General features: G+C 37.3%; 1 pseudogene and 3 gene segments (V, D, J or C); all 4 read left to right on the forward strand.

The window, feature by feature from the left end:
- Positions 1-606: 606 nt before the first annotated feature.
- LOC122140256 lies at positions 607-1323 on the forward strand (annotated as a pseudogene).
- A 1297-nt stretch (positions 1324-2620) lies between these two features.
- On the forward strand, positions 2621-3578 carry LOC122140257. The segment is given in 2 exon segments: positions 2621-2928; positions 3022-3578. Coding segments are annotated over 2 exon segments (606 nt in total).
- Positions 3579-9759: 6181 nt separating this feature from the next.
- Positions 9760-10197, forward strand: LOC122140258. The segment is given in 2 exon segments: positions 9760-9805; positions 9884-10197. Coding segments are annotated over 2 exon segments (360 nt in total).
- Positions 10198-12911: 2714 nt separating this feature from the next.
- On the forward strand, positions 12912-13349 carry LOC122140259. The segment is given in 2 exon segments: positions 12912-12951; positions 13036-13349. Coding segments are annotated over 2 exon segments (354 nt in total).
- Positions 13350-13564: the final 215 nt, after the last annotated feature.

The raw sequence follows: 13564 nt of genomic DNA on the forward strand, positions 1-13564 counted from the left end.
AGGAGTGAATGGATTCATAATTCACTGGATTAAAAATTTATTAAAAAACAGATAGACCACAAGTTTGCGTCGGGGGGTTAAACAGGGACATTCAGAGGACAAGCAAGTTTCCGTGTTTTAAGGACTGATTCTAAAAAGAATGCACAGTTAAACCAAACTCTGGCCAAATCAGCTGCATATCATGCTTCAGCCAGTTAGAAACTAGAAATTGAGCTACTATTCATTCTGGTGTTTTCTGAAATGTGTGTACATAAATGGTTCACAATAGCAATATATTCTAATAAATATATTCTAAAGTGAACAGCCAACTAAGCCACACAAATGAAGTTCCATTCATTCGCTGTGAATCTTTGGTGTAAACTCACCTTAAATGCAGAGCACGAATTCTGAGTATGGGTCACCATACTTGGCTGTATGTCACGTCACTCACTTAAAATACTACCAAAAACAAGGCACTCTGGTACAAAATCATGATTATCATTGTGCTCTCCAAATCTCCAAAAAACTTTTAGTATATAAACATACACTTTAGCTATCACTACACCGATAAACATGATTTTTAACTCCTCATGAGATTATCCAATTTCTTTCATTACACATGGACACATGGCACAGGATGAGAATGACTGGATGGGCCCACCCAGCTTTATGATGGATCCACTAAGCCAGTACCCATCAACCCAGACTCCCCCTGAGGGGAGAACTGGGTATGTGAGCACAGATGGCACCAAATCAGGTGGGTGTGAGTTTTAGTCCTTCTGAATTTGGTGTTAAAAGCAATTCTCCTAATACTGTATTCCTCGCCCCGGGAATATGGTGATTTTCCATAATGTGGTCAATGGCCAGCCTCTCTCCAACTGGTGGGACAACGGTAATAATCAGATCACCTTCAGCCGCAGAAGCAAAGGATTCATTGTCATCAACAATGATGATTGGTGATAAACATTGCAATTAAATGTGCAATAATACAAATTTAGCAAGTAACTGCTCCTTAACCACAATTAATGAATTTCCCAGGGCACTGAATGTGACACTGAACACTGGCCTACCCATGGGTACATACTGTGACGTGATCTCTGGAGATAAGAGTGGGGGCACTTGCACAGGTCAACAGGTGTCAGTGGGTTCTGATGGATGCGCTACCTTCAGCATCAGCAACACGGACGAGGATCCATTCATTGCCATCCATGCTAACTCCAAACTGTAGATTCAGTGAGGATATAATTATAATAAATCCGAATCATTGAACTGAAATGTTCTCTGTTGTCTTGTGTTTTGAATACAGAATACTAAAGTACTATTTTTTTCTTGATAAATGCTGACACCCATGCTTACAATTAAAAATAAACAAGGCAGACTTTTTGAATTAGCATTTTAATTATGACCAAAACTGTTCTCCTTATTCTTTACAAACCACAACCAAAATTCAACAATTACAAAAACACAAAAAACTCCATAATTTCCGAATTCCAGTTTTTGAATATCCCTACAGAAATAAATAACAAGAGTTGTGAAAAATGACAATTTTGTATTATATAATAGGCCTATACCACCAGTGAAAATAGTCAAAGCATAATAAACTGTTGCATCACTGAGCAATGCAGCCATTATTCTTATTTATCAGACATTTTTATTGTGTTCGAAACCAAAGATCATTCACTCATTCATTCAACAATAAAATAGAGCCTATTCTTGTGTGCATATTGAATTCTGAATGAGGACAGAAATAAAAAAATAAATAAATAAATAAATAAATAAATAAACAAACAAACAAACAAACAAATAAATAAATAAATAAATAAAGGACTCTGAAAATGGGCAACTTTGCAGCTAGATTTACGAGACAGCAGATGGGAGTGATATTATAAGCCTACAAGACGAGAACCTGCACAAGACTCGTAGTGATCACTCCTGATTATGGAGATCCAGACTTTAGAGATGCTGATATAAATAAATTTGAAGCTCATAAAAGTGCTCCTGAAAGTAGGTGTTCAGTGAGTCAACACAGTATGTCAAAGGCTGGAGAGTACTGTATAAAATGGAATAAAAGCATTCTGTTTATGAAAAAGACAGCATTAGTCAACAGGTGGCAGTCTGGTACAACCAATGTGCCACATGTCAGAATAGTCAACTGAATCAAAATGATTCATATTAAGGGATGAATATAAGTTATTGTCTGTAGACAGCATCTCTGGCATGCTGTCAATTACCACAGAAAATAAAATCAAGTTGTTTTAAATACTTGAATGTGTTTCACCTCCAGATGGAGGTGGTTTTATTTCCTGCCAACATTTACTAATAACTGGTTTAATATACTACATTTCAATGTGTAACAGAAATGCTTCTTGGTGCAAAAGTACTTAATCACAATCAACTATTTATATCTATCATAAGGAGTAATATTAAAAATGTGTTTTAGAACCTAAATACAAGAAGCTGTACTGAATATTTTACTGAAATCGAAATGTTTTGCATCATACTGAAGATAAGAACAAGGTTTCTTTGTATACAGTATCATATTGAAACACAAAAAAAAATCACTCATACAAAACATCTTTAAAATTACTGTTTAGAAGATTTTTTAAGTTGTTTAAAGCCCTCAAAGTGAGGTGGGATTTATTAATAAGGCTTAATAATGTCATAAGGGATTCATTTTATTTCCCCATATTATATATTCACAGTAATTCTGAGTATCACATATTTGTATTAGATTTATTTATTTGTTTATTTATTTTTATTAATAATCAGAGCATATTATATGTTCATGCGGTTTTTTTTATTACTGTTACAACCTGTGATGTCATATCCTCTTCAACAACAGCTAGAGTTTGGATCGTTTCAAAGGTTGGGACTCACTGCACGCCCCACCAAAACTCAACATGACTAGGGCTTTTATTGCATTGATTCTGTTACTGCACTGGAGCCAAGGTAAGTCAAACTCTTTAACATCTCATTAACATAGCATAGCAACTGAAACAATAACCTGACATTTTCATTTATTTCATTTAATTTTGTCCACAGGCGCTGAGGGTGGAGATGATGTTGTTCAAGAGCCTGAAATTCTTTGGGAACCGAAGAACGGTTCTGCTTCTTTGAGCTGCAAACACAATAAGGGTAGTACATACTACCAGATGTACTGGTACCTACAGCGTCCAGGAGAGAATATGAGATTTATTGTATTTATGACTGTTAGTGAACTAGACTTTGGAGATGTGGACAAGAAGAAATTTGAAGCTCAAAAAAGTGATGCCGAAAGTGGATCTTTGAAAGTGAAAGCTCTAGGGCCAGATGACAGTGCTATATATTTCTGTGCAGTGAGTGAACACAGTGTGTCAAAGACTGGAGAGTGCTGTACAAAAACATTCTATGCAGAAAAAGACAATAACAGCATTAGTCAACAGGTGGCAGTCTGGTACAACCAATGTGCCTCATGTCAAAACAAAAAACAATTTAGTTGTAGAAGAATTCACATACAAACTTCATTAAAATATTCTTCTGAAATCAGATGGATCAAAGTTTTGTTTAACCTCCACATAGCAGTCTGGTACATCCAATATGCTGCATTTCAGAACATTTAGCAATAATATTAATATTTGTATATACTCAGTGTTAAATACAATTTATTATTTATAAACAGCATCTGTAGCATTCTGTCTATTAACACAGTAAAACTGAAAGTTTCAGTCTCACACTCAGTCTGCACTCTTGAACTTAGATGATTAGAACAATAATATCATTAATTATAGCTCTGTTAAGTGACAGACACATCTGTGCTTCTAAAGGTATCAGACTATTGTTTTATTAAAATTTAGATAATGTTTTAATATAATATTCCATACATTATCAGAGCTTGGTAGACATAATTATTATATTCTTAGACATTATTAGACCAATGAATTAATAGATTATAATTAATGTCAGGCCCTATTTATTAATTTATCATTTATATGAATCATAAATCTATACATAATAAATCATCATATTTATGATATACAGTTTGGCATTTAAAAAGTCCTAATTATTTAGACAAAAATGGAACAAATAATTACATGATGTAGTACTAATTTAAGCAAATGAATTAAAAAAATAGAAATTCATCCCATCCAGATAACAGCTGCAGTCAAAAAAGACTAATAATAAATAGTAATTATAAATAAAATAATCAAATTAAAAATAACAATATAAATGTATTCTGTTGCAAGGTTACATACTTGAGCATGTTTTCTCATGGTTTATTGTTGAGCTGTGAGTTCCTCACTGATTATTTGTGTCTTCTTTCTTAAATCCTGAATTTTGCTCCACCCTGACTCATCATGATGTCACATCCTGTATTAGCATGCATCTAAAATTTGAATCATCATAGAAGATTATCATTTAATCCAGCCAGCCTGTACGCATCATGATGATGAATATGATTCTGCTGATTTTGACGCTACACTGCGGTCAAGGTATTCAAACTATCTTCATTAAAACATAACAGAATAACCTTTTAAAGTTGCTTATATATATATTTTTTTATGCTCAGTTGCAGGTATCAGTGATGTTTCATAAGTTCCAAGTGTTTTAATGGCAGCAAAAGGGAGTGATGTTCAGTTGAACTGCACACACAAAAAGGATTCAACGTTTGTCCAGATGTACTGGTATCGACAGCGTCCAGGACAAACTATGACTCTAATTGTGTTCACAAGCACTTTGAACAGCAAACATGACTACGGTGATTCTGATCCAAACAAATTTCCAGTCATTAAAACTGTTCCAGAGAGCGGATCTCTGACTGTGAACAATGTGGAGTCAGATGATAGTGCCGTCTATTTCTGCTCAGTCAGTAAGCACACAGTGCTGTGAACTTTGTCAAGAGTTGAACAAAAAAATCTGCCATAAACAATTACAGTAACAGTGATCAACAGGGGGCAATGCGATTCCATAAATGTGTCAAAATTTCAGATCCTGTATTGAGAAGTAGAATTGTAATCATCTCTCAAAACCATGATCCAGTGCACTCCCAGCCATCATACAACATCATCGTTCTACTAATAATCCCACCACTTTGTAGTAACAATATACATCCAGAGCATAACCATGATAAAATAATACAATAGTATTTCTTTGCTGTGTTGATACTGAAATGTTTATTAATAATGATCATTTCTCTGCAGGAGCTTCAGGTTGAGACGGTGTTTCACAACCTGGCATTCTCTGGCCACTCCAGGGGAATTCTGTCCAAATAAACTGCACACAAAGGAGGGTGTTGACTACAGTCAGATGTACTGGTATAGGCAGAGAAAAGGAGAAAGTTTGCGCCTCATTGTGTTCACAAAAACCTATGGGGTTCCAGACTTTGGAGATTCTGATCAAAGTAAATCTGAAGCACATAAACGTGTTCCTGAGAGTGGATCTCTTACTTACTCCCTTTTCTGTCCAAGACACTAGAAAAGGTAGTATCCTCACAATTATATTCCTTCTTAGAGAAAAATGGTATCTGTGAGGATTTCCAGTCAGGATTTAGACCGTATTATAGTACTGAGACTGCTCTAATTAGAGTTACAAATGACCTGCTCTTAACATCTGATTGTGGTTGTATTTCTCAAGTGAAGTTAAGTCACCTTAATTTATACAGCGCTTTAAACAAAAAAGATTGTGTCAAAGAAACTGAACAACATTAATTAGGAAAACAGTGTCAATAATGCAAAATGACAGCCTCCCGAACAATGTTAGGTAGGTTATTCCAGAGTTTAGGCGCTAGATAGGAAAACGATCTGCCGCCCGCAGTTGATTTTGATATTCTAGGTATTATCAAATTGCCAGAGTTTTGAGAACGCAGCGGACGTGGAGCACTATAATGTAACTAGAGCTCGTTCAAATACTGAGGTGCTAAACCATTCAGGGCTTTATAAGTAATAAGCAAGATTTTAAAATCTATATGATGTTTAATAGGGAGCCAGTGCAGTGTTGACAGAACCGGGCTAATATGGTCATACTTCCTGATTCTAGTAAGAACTCTAGCTGCTGCATTTTGGACTAGCTGGAGTTTGTTTATTAAGCGTGCAGAAAAACCACCCAATAAAGCATTACAATAATCTAACCTTGACGTCATAAATGCATGGATTAACATTTCTGCATTTGACATTGAGAGCATAGGCTGTAATTTAGATATATTTTTGAGATGAAATGTGGCTTTCTAAGGAAAGATTGCTATCAAATAGCACACCTAGGTTCCTAACTGATGACGAAGAATAGCACTCTCTATTAGTGCTATTGGATCTTAGCACTGCATTGAACACTATTGACCACAACATTCTTTTGAATAGACTAGAAAACTTTGTTGGCATTAATGGAAGTGCAATAGCATGGTTCAAATCATAATTATACGACTGCCATCATTTGGTAGCAGTGAATGAAGAGGTATCATATCCATCACAAGTGCAGCATGGAGTACCTCAAGGCTCAGTACTAGGGCCGTTACTCTTCATTCTTTACATGTTACCCTTGGGAGATAACATCAGGAAACATGGTGTTAGCTTTCACTGTTATGCTGATGATACTCAGCTCTATATTTTTTCGCGGCCCGGCGAAACATACCAATTTGAAAAACTAGCGGAATGCATAGTCGATAGAAAAAACTGGATGACGAGTAATTTCTTACTACTAAATTCTGAAAAAAAAAAAAAAAAAAAAAAACGAGGTGTTAATTATAGGAGCAAAAAACTCTGCATGTGATAACCTAGAACACTGTCTAAGACTTGATGGCTGCTCTGTCAATTCTTAGTCATCAGTTAGGAACCTAGGTGTGCTATTTGATAGCAATCTTTCCTTAGAAAGCCTTTTTCTAGCATTTGTAAAACTGCATTTTTCCATCTCAAAAATATATCTAAATTACGATCTATGCTCTCAATGTCACATGCAGAAACGTTAATCAATGTGCTTATGACCCTAAGGTTAGATTATTGTAATGCTTTATTGGGTGGTTGTTCTGCACGCTTAATAAACAAACTCCAGCTGGTCCAAAATGCAGCAGCTAGAGTTCTTACTAGGACCAGGAAGTATGACCATATTAGCCCGGTTATGTCAACACTTCACTGGCTACCTATTAAACATCATATAGATTTTAAAATCTTGCTTATTACTTATAAAGCCCTGAATGGTTTAGCACCTTAGTATTTGAACGAGCTCTAGTTACATTATAGTCCTCCACTTCCACTGCGTTTTCAAAACTCTGGCAATTTGATAATACCTACAATATCAAAATCCTTTTCCTATTTAGCGGCCAAACTCTGGAATAACCTACCTAACATTGTTTGGGAGGCAGACACACTCTATCAGTTTAAATCTGGATGAAAGACCCATCTATTTAACCTGGCTTACACATAACACACTAACACATTTGTAATATTCAAATCTGTTAAAGGATTTTTAGGCTGCATTAATTAGGTCAACCAGAACCGGCAACACTTCCCATAACACCAGATGTACTTGCTACATCATTAGAGGAATGGCATCTACGCTAATATTAGTCTGTTTCTCTCTTATTCCGAGGTCACCGTAGCCACCACATCCAGTACGTATCCAGCTCAGATGGTGGATCACCACCTAGAGAGGACATCTACAGGCCCGAAATTCAGCAGAGACCAGGACAACTAGATGTGCCCAGACACAGATCCCCTTGTCTCCTAGACGGCCACCGGGACAAGACCACAGGAACCAGTTGAGTCCTCTGCACAGTATGACTTTGCTGCAGCCTGGAATTGAACTGCTGGTTTTGTCTGGCCAGAGGAGAACTGGCCCCCCGACTGAGCCTGGTTTCTCCCAAGGTTTTTCTTCATTCTGTCACCGATGGAGTTTTGGTTCCCTTTCAGTCAGTCACTCTTGACATCATGTCGTTGACCGACAAATTGGGATATCGATAGACCAATCTATTTCGAGTGTAAACTAAAAGAGCCAATGCACATTGGCATGCAATTATTGCATCCAGCTGCCTCTGATCTCAGTGTGAGTATAATAAGGCAGCAGGTGTAATGCATACCAGCTTTTCGCTTCGGAGCTGAGTGACAACATCGTTCTGCTCCATCCAAGTATTTTCAGTGAAATACGAGTTCAACGCGCTCTTGGAGGGTTTTGGTGTTGGCGGTACGGTGCTTCAGCGGTGGTGGTGGTTGTTCCTTTGTCGAGTGGGTTGCGCACTTCAGGCTGCACTACCCCCTATTGTGCTGCAAGCAGCTGTTCCCCTGTGCGCCTCAGCACATAAAAGAGCCTCCACCCATCCGCTGGCCACAGCACCCCAGCCTGCTCGTCGCCATGGGTGGCCCCCTGCGTCCGACCCCGCTCCCGCACCGCATCCGCAGCAGCCTCCAGCAAGTGGTGCTGTGGTGACGTCAAACCTGGCGATGAGCAGAAGAGCTGGAGGCCCCCGGGACAGGTGACCCAGAGAGAGAGGAAGCTGCTTTTTTTGGAGGTGGTGAACGCACCTCTCCCTCCCCTGGAGGAGGACAGAGTGGAGAATCTGGAAATCTCGACAAGAGAGTGTCCTGGGTCCCAGGAGGGCATGGAGAGTTGTGGAAAGATCTAGAGCCAGATGACAGTGCCATATATTTCTGTGCAGTGAGTGAACACAGTGTGTCAAAGACTGGAGAGTGCTGTACAAAAACATTCTGTGCAGAAAAAGACAGTAACAGCATTAGTCAACAGGTGGCAGTCTGGTACAACCAATGTGCCTCATGTCAAAACAACTGAGCTGAACCAAAACAATTAGGAGTATCATGGGTACAAGTTATAGTCTATTGACACAAATTAATAATATCTGCTCATTATCCAAGAAATACAACTAGTACAAAACAAAAACAAAACAAATAAAAAAATTAAAAACAACAACAACAACAAAAAAAAAACAAATAGAAAAATAGATGTAAGCTATAGGGCAACTATTCTGGTCTGGTACAACCAATGTGCCACATGTCAAAACAAAAAACTATTTAATTGTGTAAGAATACACACAAACTTGAAATATACAGTCATGCACTGTTTATTACAGAGAATCTGTACCAATATCATGGACCATAAGATTCACTTGACCACTGAGTGTAGTTTGGGCTCCTCAATGCGTAAATGTTGTCATACACTATTAAATATAAAGGTGCTTCACAGTACCATAGAAGAATCTTTTTTTTTTTGTCTAAATGATACTTAATTATTAAAATGCAGTTTTATAGGAGTTAAATCATGTAGACAACAGGTTAAATAAAAATATTAAAATTCAATAGTGCATATATAGCAAAATGCTCCTCTTTATAGTTATTTTTCTAGCTGACTGATGAGCTTATGGACACCGAATGGTTATTCTGAGGTAAATGTATATTACGTGGCAATATGTGGGGGGGTGACCAGCAACCTAACACTGACTGACAGTGCACTGTATTTCTGTACAGCATATTACACAGTGCTCAGAATCACTTCTGTCTAATACAAAAACCTCTTTTAAACAGCTTACTTTAAAAGCGTATTTGTTCATGTTCCTCTCCACACCTGTGGGTTTTGATTCAGTGCCAGTACTACAACACCTGTAGGTCTGTAAGTCTTGCTTAAAGTGTTGATTAATATCTTGTGGCATGTGGTCAATTCAATTCACACCCCAACTCAGAAACTCAAATCCTGAATTTTGCTCCACCCTGAAATCATCATGATGTCACATCCTGCATTAGCATGCAGCTAAAATTTGAATCATTATAGAAGATTATAATTTAATTCAGCCAGCCTCTACATGACATGATGAGGAATATGATTCTGCTGATTTTGACGCTACACTGCGGTCAAGGTATTCAAACTATCTTCCTTAAAACATAATAGAATAACCTTTTAAAGTTGCTTATATGTTTTTTATGCTCAGTTGCAGGTATCAGTGATGTTTCACAAGTTCCAAGTGTTTTAATGGCAGTAAAAGGGAATGATGCTCAGTTGAACTGCACACATAAAAAGGATTCAACGTTTGTCCAGATGTACTGGTATCGACAGCGTCCAGGACAAACTATGACCCTAATTGTGTTCACAAGCACTTTGAACAGCAAACATGACTACGGTGATTCTGATCCAAACAAATTTCCAGCCATTAAAACTGTTCCAGAGAGCGGATCTCTGACTGTGAACAATGTGGAGTCAGATGATAGTGCCATCTATTTCTGCTCAGTCAGTAAGCACACAGTGCTGTGAACTTTGTCAAGAGTTGAACAAAAACATCTGCCATAAACAATTACAATAACATTGATCAACAGGGGGCAATGTGATTCCATAAATGTGTCAAAATTTCAGATCCTGTACTGAGAAGTAGAATTTGAATCATCTCTCAAAACCATGATCCAGTGCACTCCCAGCCATCATTTAACATGATCGTTGTTCTACTAATCCTGTCACTTTGTTAGAGTATGATTATACTTCCAGAGAATTAACATGATAAAATAATACAATAGTATATCTTTTCTGTGTTGATACTGAAATGTTTATTAATAATGATCATTTCTCTGCAGGTGCTTCAGATTGAGACATGGTGTTTCACGGTCGTCGTGATTTTGCCAAGTAAGACATGTTCCTGGTACTCCATCCCAAGATGAAAATTTTGTCATTAATCACTTACCCCCATGTCGTTCCAAACCCGTAAAGCTTTGTTCGTCTTCGGAACACAATTTAAGATACCTTGGATGAAAACAGGGAGGCTTGTGACTGTCCCATAGACTGCCAAATAAATAACAGTGTCAAGGTCCAAGAAAGTATGAAAAGCATCGTCAGAATAGTGCATCTGCCATCAGTGGTTCAACCGTAATGTTATGAAGCGACGAGAATACTCGTTATTTTTAATCTTAAATTGTGTTCCGAAGATGAACAAAGCTTTTACGGGTTTGGAACGTCATAGGGGTAAGTGGTTAATGAAAAATTTTCATTTTACAGTGGAGTAATCCTTTAACCCAATCCCTACACAAAAACCTATGGGGTTCCAGACTTTGGAGATTCTGATCAAAGTAAATCTGAAGCACATAAACGTGTTCCTGAGAGTGGATCTCTTACTGTGAAGAATGCACAACCAGATGATAGTGCCATATATTTCTGTTCAGTGAGCAAACACAGTGTGTCAAAAGCTGGAGGCAGATGTACAAAAACACCTCATATCTTTTCAAAAATTAATAATATTCCATCCATAAGGGGGGCATAAGGGGGCACTCGCTAGAAAACAGGAGTCTTCCATACAATGTCCTGTGGAATGAAAGCCAGTGTTTTCCAATCAAAGAGATGCATTGAAGTGAGAGAACTAAGCTTCCACCCTAGATGACATCACTTCCTTCATCCCCTGTTCTTGATTCATAGTGGAATCATTCAGCAGAGAGAGAAAACATCAGTAATGCTCACTTTCTCTGTGTTTCTGCCCCTAGGAAATAAAAATCAAAAGTGAGATCTCTTTAACATCTTAAATATTTCATTTAACATAAATGAGGTTACTTTAAGATTGAATTGAGATTTTTGCTTGAGTCTCCTGCTTCTCAAACTTGTCTCCTGAGATAAAAAACTCTAATAATCTCACAATGGTCTCCTTTAAAGCTTTAAAAGAGATCTCAACAACATCACACAATGTGCTCAGATATTTCTTCTAGTTTAAAGACTCTGGTGGTCTCACATTTGTCTCCTCCAAAGTTTCAAACAAGATCTCAACAGCATCACACACTGTGCTCAGATTTTTCTCCTTAGCTAAATAGTCTGGGGGTCTCATATTTGTCTCCTGTAATGCTTTTCAAGAAGAGATTTCAACAACTTTACAAAGTGTGCATCAAGTCAAGTACTTGAAAGGCACTAAATAAAAAGGGGAAAGTCATAAATTTAGAGTTAAAGGCTATATTGAGAGAGAAATTATGCAGAAATAAGCATAATGTTACTTTTTATAAGACAATGTTTATGTACTTAGGCACATAATTTGTTGTTGGAAATAGTAATGTTCCGGATGCCTTAATCAAAACTGATCTACAGAAAATGTAACCCTGGTGCTTTCTTTGCTTAAAAAGGCACATAAGTGGTTTATGACTCAGTCTTGATTATTAATTGACTAATTTGATTATTAATACATATTTTATGGTAGACATGTTTGAGCTCATATTGAGGCATTTGACTTGGTGCACACTTTGTAAAGTTATTGAGATCACTTTAGAGACAAATGTGAGAGCTCTGGAGTCTTTAGTGTAGGAGAAAAATCTAAGCACAGTGTGTGATGTTGTTGAGATCTCTTCTAAAGCTTTAAAGGAGACCATTGTGACAGTGCTAGAGTTTTTGTCTCAGGAGAAAAGTTTGAGAAGCAGGAGACTCAAGCAAAAGTTTTCAGTCAATCTTAAATAACCTCATTTCTGTCTAGGAGAAATATGTGAAATGTTAAAGAGATCTCTCTTTTTTTTCTTTCTTCCCTCTGGTTAGCTTCAATGTCATGTATCCACACCATTTCAATGAAAGACAATACGTGAATTTGAAGTTAATGTAGACAGTTTTATTGGGCAATGATTTAACAGAGAAAACCATAACCTATATTTACATACATGCAAAAATGTGGTGTACATACAATGCTGGACATTAAAGATATTGAAGATAAAACCTCTTTTAAACGGGTTACTTTAAAAGCGTATTTGTTCATGTTCCTCTCCTCACCTGTGGGTTTTGATTCAGTGCCAGTACTACAACACCTGTAGGTCTGTAAGTCTTGTTAAAGTGTTGATTAATATCTTGTGGCATGTGGTCAATTCAATTCACACCCAACTCAGAAACTTCTTTCTTAAATCCTGAATTTTACTCCGCCCTGAAATCATCATGATGTCACATCCTGCATTAGCATGCAGCTAAAATTTGAATCATCATAGAAGATTATAATTTAATTCAGCCAGCCTCTACACGACACGATGAGGAATATGATTCTGCTGATTCTGACGCTACACTGCGGTAAAGGTATTCAAACTATCTTCCTTAAAACATAATAGAATGACCTTTTAAAGTTGCTTATATGTTTTTTATGCTCAGTTGCAGGTATCAGTGATGTTTCACAAGTTCCAAGTGTTTTAATGGCAGTAAAAGGGAATGATGCTCAGTTGAACTGCACACATAAAAAGGATTTTACCTTCAACCAGATGTACTGGTATCGACAGCGTCCAGGACAAACTATGACTCTAATTGTGTTCACAACCACTTTGAACAACAAACATGACTACGGTGATTCTGATCCAAACAAATTTCCAGCCATTAAAACTGTTCCAGAGAGCGGATCTCTGACTGTGAACAATGTGGAGTCAGATGATAGTGCCGTCTATTTCTGCTCAGTCAGTAAGCACACAGTGCTGTGAACTTTGGCAAGAGTTGAACAAAAACATCTGCCATAAACAATTACAGTAACAGTGATCAACAGGGGGCAATGTGATTCCATAAATGTGTCAAAATTTCAGATCCTGTATTGAGAAGTAGAATTTGAATCATCTCTCAAAACCATGATCCAGTGCACTCCCAGCCATCATTTAACATGATCGTTGTTCTACTAATCCTGTCACTTTGTTGGAGTATG

The sequence above is a fragment of the Cyprinus carpio genome, chromosome B17, assembly GCF_018340385.1.
Source record: "Cyprinus carpio isolate SPL01 chromosome B17, ASM1834038v1, whole genome shotgun sequence".
NCBI lineage: Eukaryota > Metazoa > Chordata > Actinopteri > Cypriniformes > Cyprinidae > Cyprinus > Cyprinus carpio.